The sequence below is a fragment of the Oncorhynchus mykiss genome, chromosome 20 (assembly GCF_013265735.2).
Source record: "Oncorhynchus mykiss isolate Arlee chromosome 20, USDA_OmykA_1.1, whole genome shotgun sequence".
NCBI classification, from domain to species: Eukaryota; Metazoa; Chordata; class Actinopteri; order Salmoniformes; family Salmonidae; genus Oncorhynchus; species Oncorhynchus mykiss.
In genome coordinates, this window is record NC_048584.1 from 10,741,517 (window position 1) to 10,762,831 (window position 21,315).

General features: G+C 43.6%; 1 protein-coding gene and 1 long non-coding RNA gene across 2 annotated transcripts; both read right to left on the minus strand.

Annotated features, from left to right (window-relative positions):
• Nucleotides 1-1,431: 1,431 nt before the first annotated feature.
• Nucleotides 1,432-3,808, minus strand: LOC118942033. The gene is made up of 2 exons (XR_005037922.1): nt 2,619-3,808; nt 1,432-2,528 (listed from the first exon to the last, which is right to left on the minus strand). It is a non-coding gene; the product is annotated as an uncharacterized LOC118942033 (long non-coding RNA).
• A 13,656-nt stretch (nt 3,809-17,464) lies between these two features.
• LOC110498738 (regulator of G-protein signaling 9-like) lies at nt 17,465-19,054 on the minus strand (the record flags this gene model as incomplete). The annotated part of the gene is made up of 2 exons (XM_021575370.2): nt 17,465-18,561; nt 18,652-19,054. Coding segments are annotated over 2 exons (459 nt in total), but the record flags the coding sequence as incomplete, so codon positions are not given.
• Nucleotides 19,055-21,315: the final 2,261 nt, after the last annotated feature.

Sequence of the window (21,315 nt, forward strand, 5' to 3'; positions counted from 1 at the left end):
AGTTATGTGAGCGATAGCTACTGGCTCTTCTCACACAGCCACGGCCACGTGTTGGCCAGCCCAACCCAAATCAACTCTTAGAATATTAGGCCCAGGCTGAAAATCTACTTTTTCACATAGTTGTTTTGTGTGGGCAGGAGAATGAACGAATAGGCAACTTGAATGAACTTCGCTTTTGTAAAAATGTGTACATTGCAAAAAGTAATCCGTTTTTGTGCCGAAAATCTCCCCCCTGCCAGAATCCCCCCCCCCCCCCCCCCCCCCCCTTCACGTTCTTCATTGCCGCGTCCGCCCGCACCCGGCGAGATGTCGCCCGTACCTAAATCCGCTACTGAATTTTGTATTAGTCTATAAATAAATCTCTTTGCCAAAATTCGTCATCCCTCCCATGTCTTATTCGACTAGTATTTTTGAAAGTGTAAGGATAATAATTCAGCCATAACTGTTCTGAAATGTTTATTGCTTGCCAACATTTTACTCCCTCCTCTATGTTTAATATAACACACATACATTAATTATTAATTTCAGTGAAGTTTGTTCTATAGAAAGTATTTGACTGATGTGTACCACAGAAAGTATTTGACTCTAGCCACAAAATTAATGAAATTGGAGGGGGGGGGGGGGGGGGGGGGGGGGGGGAGATTTTCGGCACAAAACCGGCCAAATAGGTTCAAGAATAAAAGTCCAAAATGGAAAGGTGAAGGATCATGTTCTGGATTGATGTGTCTCAAATGAAGCACTGCTAATCTACATTGGATTTGCTTACCAAGAATACAGTGAATGTTCCTGAGCAGCCGAGTTTGTTTTTTTCCTACTTGAAAATCTGTGGCAAGACCTGAAAATTATTGTCTAGCAATGATCAACAACCAATTTGACACGAGCTTGAAGATCTTTAAAATTGGCAAGTGTTGCACAATTCAGGTGTGGAAAGCACTTAGAAACGTACTCAGAAAGACGCACAGCGGTAATCGCTGCCAAAGGTGCTTCTACAAAGTATTGACTCAGAGGTGTGGAATACTTATGTAAATTTGAAATTTCTGTATTTCACTTTAAATACATTTGCAAACATTTCTAAAAACATGTTTTCACTTTTGTCATTATAGGTTATTGTGTGTAGATGGATGAGGAAAAAAAACATATTTAATCCATATTGAATTCAGGCTGTGGCACAACCAAATGTGGAATAAGTCAAGGGGTCTGAATACTTTCTGAAGGCACTGTATGAATGTCCAGAGCTGAGCCACTCTTGATGTATGAATTGAATGACTCATTGCAGAGGTGCGAGAGAGTGATCAGTTTGGTTAAAGTAAGGATTAATGGTAAGGATTCAGGTGTGTCCGTGTGTGGGTGGATGTATGTATGTATTGTGACAGATCAGGGGGTTTGGTCAAGATGTTTACATAGATCAGACACAGACAGAGTATGATTAGCTCGGTTTCAAGGGTGTTTATTAAATAATAAATCAAAAAAGAAAAGAACAGGTCTCCCTCATGAGACCCTCTCCGGGATACCGTCTCCTGGGCTCCGAGTCATCCTGTCGGGCACACAAACTCAACTTCCTCGGGTAACCGAATCCAACCACATGGAAGTCACCTCACTTCCCCTAGTCCTCTCCATGTGTGCTGCCCTTCTGGCAGCTTTATGGGCCTCGCACAGCTGGTGAGCAATCCGCCCTTGATTACTCACCAGCTCCCAATCAGACCCAATTAGTCCTGTCCGGAGAGCCCGTCGAGACCTGGCACGTCCAGCAGATGGAGCCCCCGCCTCGTGATGTATACTCCATCTGTTACCAGGCCTCGACGAGTCTCCCCTGGTGGCTGACCTGCTGTACGCCACAGTATGTATGTATGTATGTGTGTGTGTGTGTGTGAGAGAGAGTGTGTGTGTCTGTATCTGTGTACATTAACAGGGTTGGGGAGTAACCGACCGATGTTTCCAGCAAATTATTGTAATCAGATTACAGATACTTTAGAAAAACTAGATGATTACTTGTTGGATTACTTTTAAAATAAAAAGACATTCTGACACCTTTCTGTTTTCTCAGCGATATTCTATTCAAGCATTGAAATGTTCTACTTTCGGATTGTTCCACCTGAGCGAGTCTGACAAGTCAGCGACCACTATGATGACACACGTCTTCTAACGCTTCTGAGGTGGAAAGTATTCCCAAAATAACTACGTAATCAGATTACATTACTGAGTTTGAGTAATCCAAATCCTACATTACTGATTTTGGACAGGTAACAAGTAACTGTAACGGATTATACTTTGGAAATGTCAGCAATAATGTGTGTGTGTGCGCATGCACGTTAATGTGTGTGTGTGTGTGCGCATGCTCGTTAATGTGTGTGTGTGTGTGTGTGTGCATTACCCGGCCCCATCATAAGGTGTTAGACTTTCCCAGGGACAGATGATCTCCTTCACCTGCCCTCCCCCTCTCAATGCCCCCATCTCTCCACCTCATCCTCAGAGTCAACGGGGGTAGATACGACACTCTGGAGGGATGTCCACCTTGATCTGGAAAAAAACTGAAGGAAAGTGGAGAGGAAAGAGGGATGAGGGACTGAAGGGATGAGGATCTATAAAGGTGTGTGGGAGCTTACTCTTCTGTGACTCACTTGGCAATGCGCCTGGGCTGGGCTGCTCCATGCTGATAGGCTGAACGCGGCTGCTTGTCCCGAAGAGGGCAGGACATTTTGGCGTAATGCTGGGGAATACTGTGGAGGGAGTACAGCCCCCTCTCAACAGACGGCCCAATGAGAGAGCCATACGTGAACGAGAAGAGACAGCAGTCCCCCGGCTCTCAATGTCGACCTCTCCCCCCTCCACCCCACCTCCCCCCGTTCCCTCCCACCTACGTTCTGAGGCGGGGGTGCTATCTATGGTTACGCTGATGGGTGAAGAGCAGGCGGGGGTGTTGGGGAGGCAGAGAGGGAAAGGGGGTGAGGTGGAAGAAGAAGGGGGGCCAGAGTAGACCGCCAGGTGGGGTATGGGTGCCGTGAAGTGACACAGATGTAGGGGTTAAAGGTCAGAGTTCAGACTTAGGGTCAAGGGGGAAAGATCACTGAGAGGTCATACTAATACACCACACACTGAACACTGGTATAAATGAAGGCAGCATGGACTGGTCTGGCCCTCGGACAGAAAATACTGTGAGTTATCTGTTATGGCATTATGGACTAATTGACAGAGATGGGCACAGTGACTGGATGACACAGTGAAGATGAGATGACAGACAGACATGTGCTGGACATAGACTCTTTATTGGATGGATGGTGCAGAAATGTAAGTTACAATAATGACATACAACATCCAGTATGTGTCATTCCACAAATAGGGCACCTTTAGGGTAGTGTAACTGTTTCCCCATCTCAAGAGGTCAAATGAAGAAAAATGACTATAAAAGTGAAAATTGACAAGGTTGACCGTGACAGGGTTGTCGATTTCATCTTAAATCATCCATAGCTCCCCTTGTGACAGTGTGTAACTGAAAGTAATCAGAAGTTTGTTGTGGGGAGGAGCAATTAAATACAAGCTTAAAGGTCCTATGCAGCCATTTTTAACTCATTATCAAATCACTCTTATTATGGTGGTGATTTGACAAAATTACAATCATGGTCTTGAATTGGACTCGCCGCCCATCCAGTCTTGGTCTTGAATCGTTCTCGCTTTAAGTGGTCTCGAACACAACACTGCTATATTTACAAAAGTATGGACAGCTCTTCAAATTTGTGGATTCGGCTATTTCAGCCACAGCCGTTGGTGACAGGTGTACAAAACCGAGCACACAGCCATGCAATCTCCATAGACAAACTTTGGCAGTAGAATGGCCTTACTGAAGAGCTCAGTGACTTTCAAAGTGGCACCGTCATAGGATGCCACCTTTCCAACAAGTCAGTTCGTCAAATTTCTGCCCTGCTAGAGCTGCCCAGGTCAACTGTAAGTACTGTTATTGTGACGTGGAAACATCTAGGAGCAACAACGGCTAAGCCGCAAAGTGGTAGGTCAAACAAGCTCACAGAACGGGACTGCCGAGTGCTGAGGTACGTGGCGCGTAAAAATAATCACTCACTATCGAGTTCCAAACTGCCTCTGGAAGCAACGTCAGCAACTGTCAGCAGCCGCACACAAGCCTAAGATCACCATGCGCAATGCCAAGCGTCGGCTGGAGTGGAGTAAAGCTCCCCGCCATTGGACTCTGGAGCAGTGGAAACAGGTTCTCTGGAGTGATGAATCACGCTTCACCATCTGGTAGTCCGACGAACTAATTTGGGTTTGGCGGATGCCGGGAGAACACTATCTGCGCCAATGCATAGTGCAAACTGTACAGTTTGGTGGATGAGGAATAATGGTCTGGGGCTGTTTTTCATGGTTCAGGCTAGGCCCCATAGTTGCAGTGAAGATACATCGTAATGCTACAGCATACAATGACATTCTAGATGATTCTGTGCTTCCAACTTTGTGGCAACAGTTTGGGGAAGGCCCTTTCCTGTTTCAGCATGACAATGCCCCAGTGCACAAAGTTAGGTCCAAGCAGAAATGGTTTGTTGAGATTGGTGTGGAAGAACTTGACTGGCCTGCACAGAGCCCTGACCTCAACCCCATCGAACACCTTTGGGATGAATTGGAACGCAAACTGCGATTCAGGCCACTTTACAGTGCCTTGCGAAAGTATTCGGCCCCCTTGAACTTTGCGACCTTTTGCCACATTTCAGGCTTCAAACATAAAGATATAAAACTGTATTTTTTTTGTGAAGAATCAACAACAAGTGGAACACAAACATGAAGTGGAACGACATTTATTGGATATTTCAAACTTTTTTAACAAATCAAAAACTGAAGATTTGGGCGTGCAAAATTATTCAGCCCCCTTAAGTTAATACTTTGTAGCGCCACCTTTTGCTGCGATTACAGCTGTAAGTCGCTTGGGGTATGTCTCTATCAGTTTTGCACATCGAGAGACTGACATTTTTTCCCATTCCTCCTTGCAAAACAGCTCGAGCTCAGTGAGGTTGGATGGAGAGCATTTGTGAACAGCAGTTTTCAGTTCTTTCCACAGATTCTCGATTGGATTCAGGTCTGGACTTTGACTTGGCCATTCTAACACCTGGATATGTTTATTTTTGAACCATTCCATTGTAGATTTTGCTTTATGTTTTGGATCATTGTCTTGTTGGAAGACAAATCTCCGTCCCAGTCTCAGGTCTTTTGCAGACTCCATCAGGTTTTCTTCCAGAATGGTCCTGTATTTGGCTCAATCCATCTTCCCATCAATTTTAACCATCTTCCCTGTCCCTGCTGAAGAAAAGCAGGCCCAAACCATGATGCTGCCACCACCATGTTTGACAGTGGGGATGGTGTGTTCAGCTGTGTTGCTTTTACTCCAAACATAACGTTTTGCATTGTTGCCAAAAAGTTCAATTTTGGTTTCATCTGACCAGAGCACCTTCTTCCACATGTTTGGTGTGTCTCCCAGGTGGCTTGTGGCAAACTTTAAACAACATTTTATGGATATCTTTAAGAAATGGCTTTCTTCTTGCCACTCTTCCATAAAGGCCAGATTTGTGCAATATACGACTGATTGTTGTCCTATGGACAGAGTCTCCCACCTCAGCTGTAGATCTCTGCAGTTCATCCAGAGTGATCATGGGCCTCTGATCAGAGATGCAGCCAAGTCTTCTCCTTGTATGAGCTGAAAGTTTAGAGGGACGGCCACGTCTTGGTAGATTTGCAGTGGTCTGATACTCCTTCCATTTCAATATTATCGCTTACACAGTGCTCCTTGGGATGTTTAAAGCTTGGGAAATCTTTTTGTATCCAAATCCGGCTTTAAACTTCCTCACAACAGTATCTCGGACCTGCCTGGTGTGTTCCTTGTTCTTCATGATGCTCTCTGCGCTTTTAACGGACCTCTGAGACTATCACAGTGCAGGTGCATTCATACGGAGACTTGATTACACACAGGTGGATTGTATTTATCATCATTAGTCATTTAGGTCAACATTGGATCATTCAGAGATCCTCACTGAACTTCTGGAGAGAGTTTGCTGCACTGAAAGTAAAGGGGCTGAATAATTTTGCACGCCCAATTTTTCAGTCTTTGATTTGTTAAAAAAGTTTGAAATATCCAATAAATGTCGTTCCACTTCATGATTGTGTCCCACTTGTTGTTGATTCTTCACAAAAAAATACAGTTTTATATCTTTATGTTTGAAGCCTGAAATGTGGCAAAAGGTTGCAAAGTTCAAGGGGGCCGAATACTTTCGCAAGGCACTGTATGTTCCTGTCGCCCCTAGAGACTCACCATGAGTCAGGCGACCTGTGACTGGGATTAGGATCTTGACACACACACATACATATATAGGGCATTTGGAAAGTATTCAGACACCTTAACTTTTTCCACATTTTCTTATGTTACAGCCTTGTTCTAAAATGTATTCATATTAATTCTCATCAATCTACACACAATACACCATAATGACTAAGCGAAAAACAGTTTTTTCGAAATGTTTTCAAATGTATTAAAAATAAAAACAAAAATAGCTTATTTACTTAAGTATTCAGACCCTTTGCTATGAAATTTGAAATTGAGCTCAGGTGCACCCTATTTCAATTGATCATCCTTGAGACGTTTCTATAACTTGGAGTCCACCTGTGGTAAATTCAATTGATTGGACATGATTTGAGAAGGCACACGCCTGTCTAAATATGGCTCCACAGTTCACAGTGCATGTCAGAGCAAAAATCAAGCCATGAGGTCGAAGGAATTGTCCGTAGAGCTCCAAGACAGGATTGTGTCGAGGCACAGATCTTGGGAAGGTACTAAAAAATGTCTGCAGCATTGAATGTCCCCAAGAATACAGTGGCCTTAATCATTCTTAAATGGAAGAAGTTTGGAACCACCAAGACTCTTCCTAGAGCTCTAGTGTCACATCTGGAGGAAACCTGGCTCCATCCCTAAAGCGAAGTATGATGGTGGCCGCATCATGCTGTGGGGATGTTTTTCAGCGGCAGAGACTGGGAGACTAGTCAGGATCGAGGGAAAGATGAATGGAGCAAAGTATTGAGAGATCCTTGATCAAAATCTGCTCCAGAGCGCTAAGGACCTCAGACTGGGTGAAGGTTCACCTTCCAACAGGACAACGACCCTAAGCACAAAGCCAAGACAATGCAGGAGTGTCTTCGGGAAAAGTCTCTGAATGTCCTTGAGTGGCCCAGCCAGAGCCCGGACTTGAACCTGATCAAACATCTCTGTAGAGACCTGAAAATAGCTGTGCAGTGAAAATAGCTGTGCAGCGACGCTTCCCCTCCAACCTGGCAGAGCTTGAGAGGATCTGCAGATAAGAATGGGAGAAAATCAAATCAAATTTATTTATAAAGCCCTTCTTACATCAGCTGATATCGCAAAGTGCTGTACAGAAACCCAGCCTAAAACCCCAAACAGCAAGCAATGCAGGTGTAGAAGCACAGTGGCTAGGAAAAACTCCCTAGAAAGGCCAGGAACTCCCCAAATACAGGTGTGCCAAGCTTGTAGCGTCGTACCCAAGAAGACTCGAGGCTGTAATCGAAAGTACTGAGTAAAGTTTCTGAATAATTATGTAAATATGATATTTCAGTTTTGAAAGCATTTGCAAAAACATCTAAAAACTTGTTTCTGCTTTGTCATTATGGGGTATTTGTGTATAGATTGATGAAAAAAATATATTTATAAACCGTAAACCATAAACCCTTGTTTCACAGCAGACAAGAAAACAAAAGACTTTGCATCAAATACATCAAATATGCATCAAATATGTCATGTATTATAATATACACTATGCATCATCTGACGAGATGCAAACATCTCATCTAGCCTAAACAAGTCATGTTGACTAAATGAATGACTGGATGATTGGTGGATGTAGCTCCCGTTGTGGAGTAGCTTGTGTGTGTATAAAGTCTTTGAGTGTGCGTGAGTGTGGGTCCCTCTTTTTTTCTGTGGGTGTTTGAATACAGCTTCTCCTGTGGAGTAGCGCGTGTTACAGGGGAAGGTGTGAGACTGGTTCCTCTCAAGGTGTCCAACTCCGTGTTTCGTTTTTCTGCTGCGCTGCCTGACTGCACTGTCCACTTTGCTATTTGCTTTGCTAGTTGTTCACCTTCAACATTGTTCTCATAAAGTCACCAGTGGGGGTTTAGACATGGGCTGCCACTTGTGTGAAATACATTAGTGAAAATATGTCCACAAAAAAACACAGCCATTCAATGGGACCTGTAGTATTAGCTTGTCTTCAGCCATGAAAGGTGCGGAGAACTCCACCCAGTGGTGGATGAGCATAATCACTGCCCAGAAGACAGATACAGTATAATGCCATACATTAACCAGGTTTCCATTTCATGCGGATTAATTACCTGAACCATGAAAAAGTCTAGACCGCACTGATGTAAACAGGAAATGGCAGTACAATTTGATTAATGTCCACAGACAATGTGTTTGTTAGACATGGTGGGATATTTTATTGTCTGTAAAATACATGATGTGAGAAATGGAGTTGTAAATGCCTTTATGCGCAAATATTGATACAAAGAATGCAGTTTATTAGGCTACAGTTTAAATCAATTAAAGTGAACTTCACAGGGTGGTGAAAGTGCACGGTTATGAGATTGATGCTCCTTCCCAATAAATATCGAGGGTCTTATTCTGGTGACATGATGATCGATGCTTGGCTGCCATTTGACAAATAAAAATTCTCGCTCTTATCCATAATAATCTCCTTATGTAGTAAATTTACCAGCACTGTACAGATTTAGAATCTTAATTTGAGCCAGTTTGCTACAGCAGTAAAAAAAATCATGCAGCAACTGGAAATGTGAATTATTATGTGTATTATAATTCATGCACATTTTTTTGTAGGGGTTGATACATTTTTTGTCAGGGCAAATCAAGTTTTAAATGTTAAAGTGGGAATTGCAAACTTTAAGAGTCCTTTCAAACCTTGAATACAATACAAATTTGCATTTCCTGCTGTGCAGGAAAATTCTCAGCAACAAAAGAGTGATCAAATTAAGATCCTACATCTGTATCTGCAAGCTGTTGGCTTGAGCACACATGCCAAGACCAGCGTGGGCACATTTTCTACAAAACAATTTTTGTGAGAAAACCATCAGCAGAGTTTCAAATTCAATGGAAACTCATTTAACTTGTATTTTTTTAGTCAGTACATGGGACTAAAATCACTCAAGTTATTTTATGTGCACTACGACTTTAGAATATCTGTCGCCAATTGGATGGGAAACTTTTGTCGGTCAGTCTAGTTACACGCAGAGATAAATTCATTCTTCACCCTGTTATGGTCATGTTTAGTCATTTATTGAGGCACTTACACAAGCCATGGCATGTACAAATCACACATTACAGTTCAAATGTTTCACATTCTGGTATCTGTAAACATAGAAAAAGGTACAGGGTAAAATACATTCTGACATTTATCTGCACTGTCGCTTAGGAATGACACAGCGGAAAAACTTAACTTAACCCTAAAGATGAAGACAAAGGCTACCCAACAGGATTCTGTATGAACCAGTGATGTAGACAGGTCTCCAAACCTCGGGTCCGAGTCGAGTCACAAATCCCTAGCGTCCAAGTGTGTCCAATTTCGAGTCCTTTATCCTCGAGGCACGAATCTCTTGATAGTGCTAAACGTTGCCGTCCAACCATTTTTAAGCTACATTTCATTATTCTAGCGTTGTACATGTGTAAGGCTAAATAGATACTACAGCTATCTAACATGCTCTGTTCTAGGCTAGTATGTTGAATTATGCAGAGAAAGACTTTCTGACAACAAAGCCACAACAAGTCACTGCTGGTCGAGTCCGAGTCAAGTCGAGAGTCATGAAAATAGTGACTTGAGTCCAAGTCCTGGACTTGAGTACTACAACACTGTATAAAACAGCAGAGAAGCCAAATGCCAAACTCTGCAGAGCAGCAGCATTGCGGAGACACACTGTAGACCTTCTAATGTCGGAAAACTAAACAGAGTTTAACTCACTAGACTATACAATGAGTATACCAAGCATTAGGAATAACCCCTTTTTGCCCTCAGAATAGCCTCAATTCGTTGGGGCATGGATTCTATGTGTCGAAAGCGTTCTACAGGGATGCTGACCCGTAATGACTCAAATGCTTCAAGGTGGCTGGACGTCCTTTGGATGGTGGACCATTCTTGATACACACAGGAAACTGTTGAGTGTGAAAAAAACCAGCAGCGTTGCAGTTCTTGTCACAAACCGGTGGGCCTGGCACCTACTACCATATCACGTTCAAAGGCACTTAAATCTTTTGCATTGCCCACTCACCCTCTGAATGGCACACATACACAATCCATGTCTCAATTGTCTCAAGGCATAAATATCCCTCTTTAACCTGTCTCCTCCCATTCATCTACACTGATTGAAGTGGATTTAACAAGTGACATCAAGAAGGGATCATAGCTTTCACCTGGATTTGCCTGGTCAGTCTGTCATGGAAAGAGCAGGTGTATACAGTATATATACAGTGCCTTGCGAAAGTATTCGGCCCCCTTGAACTTTGCGACCTTTTGCCACATTTCAGGCTTCAAACATAAAGATATAAAACTGTATTTTTTTGTAAAGAATCAACAACAAGTGGGACACAATCATGAAGTGGAATGACATTTATTGGATATTTCAAACTTTTTTAACAAATCAAAAACTGAAAAATTGGGCGTGCAAAATTATTCAGCCCCTTTACTTTCAGTGCAGCAAACTCTCTCCAGAAGTTCAGTGAGGATCTCTGAATGATCCAATGTTGACCTAAATGACTAATGATGATAAATACAATCCACCTGTGTGTAATCAAGTCTCCGTATAAATGCACCTGCACTGTGATAGTCTCAGAGGTCCGTTAAAAGCGCAGAGAGCATCATGAAGAACAAGGAACACACCAGGCAGGTCCGAGATACTGTTGTGAAGAAGTTTAAAGCCGGATTTGGATACAAAAAGATTTCCCAAGCTTTAAACATCCCAAGGAGCACTGTGCAAGCGATAATATTGAAATGGAAGGAGTATCAGACCACTGCAAATCTACCAAGACCTGGCCGTCCCTCTAAACTTTACTGTGAATAATCTCCAATATAAAATATATATTGATTTGGTTAACACTTTTTTAGTTACTACATGATTCCATATGTGTTATTTCATAGTTTTGATGTCTTTACTATTATTCTACAATGTAGAAAATAGCAACAAAAAAAATAAAACCCTTGAATGAGTAGGTGTGTCCAAACATCTGACTGGAACTGTCTATACAGTCAGATCCATACGTTTTTGGACAGTGACACAATTTGCATAATTTTGGATCTGTACGCCATCACAATGGATTTGAAAGAAAACAATCAAGTGAAGACAGCGTACATCATTACAGAATGACGACTCACCAAAGGGAAGCATCAGGGAGTGTTTTTTTGTTTTGTTTTTGTGTTGGGGGTGATGACGGGTTCGGGTGTTGGAGCCGGAGCTACCTGGGAGGCCTCAGCCGGTTTGTAGGCTCCCATGCCTCAGCGGGTTCGATACACTCCCATGCCGAAGCTGGGTGAACAGGTTCCCGTGCCTCAACCGAGGCAACCGGGGAGATCTCAGCCGGCTGATCAGGTTCACTCCTCAGCCGGTTCGTCAGGTTTCTGCGCCTCGGCAGAGGCGACCGGTCCGCTCAGGATCCCCAGGATCATCCCTGTGGTTGGCGTTCTGCAGCTGGAGCCAAATGCGCCGGGGAGAGTGTACTGTCACGTAGGCTCTCTCTCCGGCGCTCTAGGTTGTCATGCTCCCACGCCTCAGCCATATCGACAGGTTCCCGTGCCTTAGCAGAGGTGACAGGTCCGCTCCTAATCCCACGGGATCGTCATCTTGGTCGGCGTCCTGCGGTTGGAGCCACGCGTCGGGGAGGGGGTACTGTCACGTGTGCTCTCTAGGTCACCAGGCTGCTCATTAGGGTGCACACCTGTCAATCAGCGTAAGGCACATAATGACATTCACTTGGACTCCATCACCTCCTTGATTACCTGCCCTTCATATGTCACTCCCTTTGGTATCTTCCCCAGTCATCATTGTTCTAGTTCTATGTTGGTGCGCTGTTCGTGTTTTTTGTTTTGTTCTTTTATTCAATAAATGTATTGACTCCCTGAACTTGCTTCCCGACTTTCAGCGTACATCGTTACACATAATTAAATTGTGAGTTTTAATACTTGGTTGCAAATCCTTTGCAGTCAATGACTGCCTGAAGTCTGGAACCCATAGACATCACCAGATGCTGGGTTTCTTCCCTGGTGATGCTCTGCCAGGCCTTTACTGCAGCTGTCTTCAGTTCCTGCTTGTTCTTGGGGTGCTTTGCCTTCAGCTTTGCCTTCAACAAGTGAAATACATGCTAAATTGGATTCAGGTCAGGTGATTGACTTGGTCATTGCAGAACATTCCACTACTTTGTCTTGAAAAAGTATCGGGTTGCTTTCGCAGTATGCTTCGGGTCATTGACCATCTGCACTGTGAAGCGCCGTCCAATGAGTTGTGAAGCATTTGGCTGAATCTGAGCAAATAATATAGCCCTAAACACTTCAGAATTCATCCTGCTGCTTTTGTCAGCAGTCACATCATCAATAAATACAAGGGAACCAGCTCCATTGGCAGCCGTACATGCCCACAGCATAACACTACCTCCACCATGCTTCACAGGTGAGGTGGTATGCTTCGGCTCATGAGCAGTTCCTTCCCTTCTCCATACTCTTCTCTTCCCATCATTCTGGTACAAATTATAACTTTTGTGAAACATCACAGCACAGTTGAAACAGAAATCAAAACTGGATGATGTTCAGAGATAAATTTTGTCTGGTTTACCGTTCCAAATAAAATTTAATATTTTTTTCTCAAATAATAAAAAAAAAGTTGCTAGGTGTAGGCAAGGCCATAAGCAAAAAGGTAAACTGGGATATGACTAAAGAGTTAATCAGGTAGATTTTTCCACAAATAGACGTCTTATCTAGTGAGATCATTTCTTTCTTTAGGGATATTAATACAGAGTATGTCCACTTTACCATCAGATCATTTGATTGGTAAACTACATGGTAATGTAAAAGTTATTTTTAATTGATCCAATACGTAATATAGTACATTTATCAGTGCACTACTTTTGTGAGAGGGTTGTGGCAGCACCCTCAGCACCCCTACTTCCGGTGGCTATGCCTATTGGTAGATGGGTAAAATAAAATTAAAAGCAGATACTGAATATTCCTTTGAGCATGGTGAAGTTATTAATTGCACTTTGGATGGTGTATCAATACACCCAGTCACCACAAAGATACAGGCGTCCTAACTAACTCAGTTGCCGGAGAGGAAGGAATCCGCACAGAAAACAGTTTGAGTTTAATGGCTATAACAGGAAAAAACTAAGGATGGATCAACAACATTGTAGTTACTCCACAATATTAATCTAATTAACATAATTAACAGAGTGAACAGAAGGAACCCTGTAGAGAAAAACAATTCTTCCAAAACATGCATCCTGTTTGCGGCAAGGCACTAAAGTAATACTGCAAAACATGTGGCAAACCAACTCCCCTTTTGTCCTGAATACAACGTCTTATGTTTGGGGCAAATCCAATACAACACATTACTGAGTACCACTCTCCATATTTTCCAAATTTTAAATGATAAACATTCAACATTGGCCATGCAAGAGCTTTCATTGTTTGCTTATATGCCCCCTTTATTTATCCTACCAGTTCTGACTTGGTGTACAGGTAGAACACTGTATGAACGGCCCATGTTCTGAATTCTGTCGCTGTACATTTCAAAAGTCCTAAACAAATAGTTATATTGACCATGTCCATCCTTAAAGGCAGTAAATGAGGCTGAATGAACTGTTTTGCTGCCAGATAAGGCTCCGCTGACAGCCAGCTGTAGCAGTGGTAAGATGTTGGGACTGCTGTTGGGCCAGCTTTATGTAGACCATTTGTGGTCACCGTTTGTCACCATTATAGTGCAATTAATGTATTGTTTAGTGTTCTGTAGTGGCTTTGCTGGCATGCATCCCACTTTAAAAAAATATCATATTACATGCTACTGGTGGAGACATATCGTAGGCTACAATATGAGGAGAAATGATAGTCCTAAAAATGCTTTCCAGTTTCACGGACTCACCCAATGATGCACAGCTCACTTGCTGGTGATGGCCTATGCGCTCGTGCCAAAAGCCTATGTCTCTCATGTTTTACTTTGTAAAACAATATTTGGAAGTTGATCAAATATTTTGGTAGACTGTGTTTTACCTCGATTTGTATTTTAAATATTGTGAAAGCCCTGTTTGGTCTGCATGCTGTTTTTTCAGTAATGCTTTGAACACACCGACAATGTTATTGCGCAAAATAGTACGCAGCATCAAAGTTCAACATTCACCTTCTGCTACCATTTCTGTCAAGCCCTCCACTCATACAGTTTGACGCATATGTTAGATAAATCCAATGTATGCACCACACCGAACCACTGGCTCGCCTGGTTCACCAACTACTTCTCTGATAGAGCTCAGTGTGTCAAATCGGAGGGCCTGTTGTCCGGACCTCTGGCAGTCTCTATGGGGGTGCCACAGGGTTCAATTCTCGGGCCGACTCTCTTCTCTGTATACATCAATGATGTTGCTCTTGCTGCTGGTGATTCTCTGATTCACCTATACGCAGACGACACCATTCTGTATACTTCTGGCCCTTCTTTGGACACTGTGTTAACTAACCTCCAGACGAGCTTCAATGCCATACAACTCTCCTTCTGTGGCCTCCAACTGCTTTTAAACGCAAATAAAACTAAATGCATGCTATTCAACCGATCATTGCCCGCACCTGCCCGCACTTTGGACGGCTCTGACTTAGAATACGTGGATAACTACAAATACCTAGGTGTCTGGCTAGACTGTAAACTCTCCTTCCAGACTCACATTAATAAGCATTTCCAATCAAAAATTAAATGTAGAATCGGCTTCCTATTTCGCAACAAAGCTTCCTTCACTCATGCTGCCAAACATACCCTCGTAAAACTGACCATCCTACCGATCCTTGACTTCGGCGATGTCATCTATAAAATAGCCTCCAACACTCTACTCAGCAAACTGGATGTAGTCTATCACAGTGCCATCCATTTTGCCACCAAAGCCCCATACACTACTCACCACTGCAACCTATACGCTCTCGTTGGCTGGCCCTCGCTTCATACTCGTCGCCAAACCCACTGGCTACAGGTTATCTACAAGTCTGCTAGGTAAAGCCCTGCACTATCTCAGCTCGCTGGTCACCATAGCAGCACCCACTCGTAGCACGCGCTCCAGCGTGTATATCTTACTGGTCACCCCCAAAGCCAATTCGTCCTTTGGTCGCCTTTCCTTCCAGTTCTCTGCTGCCACTGACTGGAACGAACTGCAAAAATCACAGAAGCTGGAGATTCCCATCTCCCTCACTAGCTTTAAGAACCAGCTGTCAGAGCAGATCACAGATCACTGCTCCTGTTCATAGCCCATCTGTATACAGCCCATCTATCTACCTCATCCCCATACTGTATTTATTTATTTTTCTCCTTTTGCACCACAGTATCTCTACTTGCACATCCATATTTTGCACATCTACCATTCCAGTGTTTAATTGCCATATTGTAATTACTTCGCCACCATGGCCTATTTATTGCCTTAACTCCCTTATTTGACTCCCTTATTTTTTCTTTTTTTTCCTTACTGGTTTATTGACTGTATGTTTTGTTCATTCCAGGTGTAACTGTGTTTTTGTATGTGTCGAACTGCTGTGCTTTATCTTGGCCAGGTCGCAGTTGCAAATGAGAACTTGTTCTCAACTAGCTTACCTGGTTAAATAAAGGTGAAATAAAAAATAAAATAAAAAAACTGCCCTCCGAATTCATATTTATTATATCAATAGGCCCGTGAGAGTTGCAGGGTCATGTCTATCAGAGCAGAGAGGGAGAGAGATCATAAAAAGTGAATCTCATTCTAGTTATGTGAGCGATAGCTACTGGCTCTTCTCACACAGCCACGGCCACGTGTTGGCCAGCCCAACCCAAATCAACTCTTAGAATATTAGGCCCAGGCTGAAAATCTACTTTTTCACATAGTTGTTTTGTGTGGGCAGGAGAATGAACGAATAGGCAACTTGAATGAACTTCGCTTTTGTAAAAATGTGTACATTGCAAAAAGTAATCCGTTTTTGTGCCGAAAATCTCCCCCCTGCCAGAATCCCCCCCCCCCCCCCCCCCCCCCCTTCACGTTCTTCATTGCCGCGTCCGCCCGCACCCGGCGAGATGTCGCCCGTACCTAAATCCGCTACTGAATTTTGTATTAGTCTATAAATAAATCTCTTTGCCAAAATTCGTCATCCCTCCCATGTCTTATTCGACTAGTATTTTTGAAAGTGTAAGGATAATAATTCAGCCATAACTGTTCTGAAATGTTTATTGCTTGCCAACATTTTACTCCCTCCTCTATGTTTAATATAACACACATACATTAATTATTAATTTCAGTGAAGTTTGTTCTATAGAAAGTATTTGACTGATGTGTACCACAGAAAGTATTTGACTCTAGCCACAAAATTAATGAAATTGGAGGGGGGGGGGGGGGGGGGGGGGGGGGGGGGGGAGATTTTCGGCACAAAACCGGCCAAATAGGTTCAAGAATAAAAGTCCAAAATGGAAAGGTGAAGGATCATGTTCTGGATTGATGTGTCTCAAATGAAGCACTGCTAATCTACATTGGATTTGCTTACCAAGAATACAGTGAATGTTCCTGAGCAGCCGAGTTTGTTTTTTTCCTACTTGAAAATCTGTGGCAAGACCTGAAAATTATTGTCTAGCAATGATCAACAACCAATTTGACACGAGCTTGAAGATCTTTAAAATTGGCAAGTGTTGCACAATTCAGGTGTGGAAAGCACTTAGAAACGTACTCAGAAAGACGCACAGCGGTAATCGCTGCCAAAGGTGCTTCTACAAAGTATTGACTCAGAGGTGTGGAATACTTATGTAAATTTGAAATTTCTGTATTTCACTTTAAATACATTTGCAAACATTTCTAAAAACATGTTTTCACTTTTGTCATTATAGGTTATTGTGTGTAGATGGATGAGGAAAAAAAACATATTTAATCCATATTGAATTCAGGCTGTGGCACAACCAAATGTGGAATAAGTCAAGGGGTCTGAATACTTTCTGAAGGCACTGTATGAATGTCCAGAGCTGAGCCACTCTTGATGTATGAATTGAATGACTCATTGCAGAGGTGCGAGAGAGTGATCAGTTTGGTTAAAGTAAGGATTAATGGTAAGGATTCAGGTGTGTCCGTGTGTGGGTGGATGTATGTATGTATTGTGACAGATCAGGGGGTTTGGTCAAGATGTTTACATAGATCAGACACAGACAGAGTATGATTAGCTCGGTTTCAAGGGTGTTTATTAAATAATAAATCAAAAAAGAAAAGAACAGGTCTCCCTCATGAGACCCTCTCCGGGATACCGTCTCCTGGGCTCCGAGTCATCCTGTCGGGCACACAAACTCAACTTCCTCGGGTAACCGAATCCAACCACATGGAAGTCACCTCACTTCCCCTAGTCCTCTCCATGTGTGCTGCCCTTCTGGCAGCTTTATGGGCCTCGCACAGCTGGTGAGCAATCCGCCCTTGATTACTCACCAGCTCCCAATCAGACCCAATTAGTCCTGTCCGGAGAGCCCGTCGAGACCTGGCACGTCCAGCAGATGGAGCCCCCGCCTCGTGATGTATACTCCATCTGTTACCAGGCCTCGACGAGTCTCCCCTGGTGGCTGACCTGCTGTACGCCACAGTATGTATGTATGTATGTGTGTGTGTGTGTGTGAGAGAGAGTGTGTGTGTCTGTATCTGTGTACATTAACAGGGTTGGGGAGTAACCGACCGATGTTTCCAGCAAATTATTGTAATCAGATTACAGATACTTTAGAAAAACTAGATGATTACTTGTTGGATTACTTTTAAAATAAAAAGACATTCTGACACCTTTCTGTTTTCTCAGCGATATTCTATTCAAGCATTGAAATGTTCTACTTTCGGATTGTTCCACCTGAGCGAGTCTGACAAGTCAGCGACCACTATGATGACACACGTCTTCTAACGCTTCTGAGGTGGAAAGTATTCCCAAAATAACTACGTAATCAGATTACATTACTGAGTTTGAGTAATCCAAATCCTACATTACTGATTTTGGACAGGTAACAAGTAACTGTAACGGATTATACTTTGGAAATGTCAGCAATAATGTGTGTGTGTGCGCATGCACGTTAATGTGTGTGTGTGTGTGCGCATGCTCGTTAATGTGTGTGTGTGTGTGTGTGTGCATTACCCGGCCCCATCATAAGGTGTTAGACTTTCCCAGGGACAGATGATCTCCTTCACCTGCCCTCCCCCTCTCAATGCCCCCATCTCTCCACCTCATCCTCAGAGTCAACGGGGGTAGATACGACACTCTGGAGGGATGTCCACCTTGATCTGGAAAAAAACTGAAGGAAAGTGGAGAGGAAAGAGGGATGAGGGACTGAAGGGATGAGGATCTATAAAGGTGTGTGGGAGCTTACTCTTCTGTGACTCACTTGGCAATGCGCCTGGGCTGGGCTGCTCCATGCTGATAGGCTGAACGCGGCTGCTTGTCCCGAAGAGGGCAGGACATTTTGGCGTAATGCTGGGGAATACTGTGGAGGGAGTACAGCCCCCTCTCAACAGACGGCCCAATGAGAGAGCCATACGTGAACGAGAAGAGACAGCAGTCCCCCGGCTCTCAATGTCGACCTCTCCCCCCTCCACCCCACCTCCCCCCGTTCCCTCCCACCTACGTTCTGAGGCGGGGGTGCTATCTATGGTTACGCTGATGGGTGAAGAGCAGGCGGGGGTGTTGGGGAGGCAGAGAGGGAAAGGGGGTGAGGTGGAAGAAGAAGGGGGGCCAGAGTAGACCGCCAGGTGGGGTATGGGTGCCGTGAAGTGACACAGATGTAGGGGTTAAAGGTCAGAGTTCAGACTTAGGGTCAAGGGGGAAAGATCACTGAGAGGTCATACTAATACACCACACACTGAACACTGGTATAAATGAAGGCAGCATGGACTGGTCTGGCCCTCGGACAGAAAATACTGTGAGTTATCTGTTATGGCATTATGGACTAATTGACAGAGATGGGCACAGTGACTGGATGACACAGTGAAGATGAGATGACAGACAGACATGTGCTGGACATAGACTCTTTATTGGATGGATGGTGCAGAAATGTAAGTTACAATAATGACATACAACATCCAGTATGTGTCATTCCACAAATAGGGCACCTTTAGGGTAGTGTAACTGTTTCCCCATCTCAAGAGGTCAAATGAAGAAAAATGACTATAAAAGTGAAAATTGACAAGGTTGACCGTGACAGGGTTGTCGATTTCATCTTAAATCATCCATAGCTCCCCTTGTGACAGTGTGTAACTGAAAGTAATCAGAAGTTTGTTGTGGGGAGGAGCAATTAAATACAAGCTTAAAGGTCCTATGCAGCCATTTTTAACTCATTATCAAATCACTCTTATTATGGTGGTGATTTGACAAAATTACAATCATGGTCTTGAATTGGACTCGCCGCCCATCCAGTCTTGGTCTTGAATCGTTCTCGCTTTAAGTGGTCTCGAACACAACACTGCTATATTTACAAAAGTATGGACAGCTCTTCAAATTTGTGGATTCGGCTATTTCAGCCACAGCCGTTGGTGACAGGTGTACAAAACCGAGCACACAGCCATGCAATCTCCATAGACAAACTTTGGCAGTAGAATGGCCTTACTGAAGAGCTCAGTGACTTTCAAAGTGGCACCGTCATAGGATGCCACCTTTCCAACAAGTCAGTTCGTCAAATTTCTGCCCTGCTAGAGCTGCCCAGGTCAACTGTAAGTACTGTTATTGTGACGTGGAAACATCTAGGAGCAACAACGGCTAAGCCGCAAAGTGGTAGGTCAAACAAGCTCACAGAACGGGACTGCCGAGTGCTGAGGTACGTGGCGCGTAAAAATAATCACTCACTATCGAGTTCCAAACTGCCTCTGGAAGCAACGTCAGCAACTGTCAGCAGCCGCACACAAGCCTAAGATCACCATGCGCAATGCCAAGCGTCGGCTGGAGTGGAGTAAAGCTCCCCGCCATTGGACTCTGGAGCAGTGGAAACAGGTTCTCTGGAGTGATGAATCACGCTTCACCATCTGGTAGTCCGACGAACTAATTTGGGTTTGGCGGATGCCGGGAGAACACTATCTGCGCCAATGCATAGTGCAAACTGTACAGTTTGGTGGATGAGGAATAATGGTCTGGGGCTGTTTTTCATGGTTCAGGCTAGGCCCCATAGTTGCAGTGAAGATACATCGTAATGCTACAGCATACAATGACATTCTAGATGATTCTGTGCTTCCAACTTTGTGGCAACAGTTTGGGGAAGGCCCTTTCCTGTTTCAGCATGACAATGCCCCAGTGCACAAAGTTAGGTCCAAGCAGAAATGGTTTGTTGAGATTGGTGTGGAAGAACTTGACTGGCCTGCACAGAGCCCTGACCTCAACCCCATCGAACACCTTTGGGATGAATTGGAACGCAAACTGCGATTCAGGCCACTTTACAGTGCCTTGCGAAAGTATTCGGCCCCCTTGAACTTTGCGACCTTTTGCCACATTTCAGGCTTCAAACATAAAGATATAAAACTGTATTTTTTTTGTGAAGAATCAACAACAAGTGGAACACAAACATGAAGTGGAACGACATTTATTGGATATTTCAAACTTTTTTAACAAATCAAAAACTGAAGATTTGGGCGTGCAAAATTATTCAGCCCCCTTAAGTTAATACTTTGTAGCGCCACCTTTTGCTGCGATTACAGCTGTAAGTCGCTTGGGGTATGTCTCTATCAGTTTTGCACATCGAGAGACTCAAATTTTTTCCCATTCCTCCTTGCAAAACAGCTCGAGCTCAGTGAGGTTGGATGGAGAGCATTTGTGAACAGCAGTTTTCAGTTCTTTCCACAGATTCTCGATTGGATTCAGGTCTGGACTTTGACTTGGCCATTCTAACACCTGGATATGTTTATTTTTGAACCATTCCATTGTAGATTTTGCTTTATGTTTTGGATCATTGTCTTGTTGGAAGACAAATCTCCGTCCCAGTCTCAGGTCTTTTGCAGACTCCATCAGGTTTTCTTCCAGAATGGTCCTGTATTTGGCTCCATCCATCTTCCCATCAATTTTAACC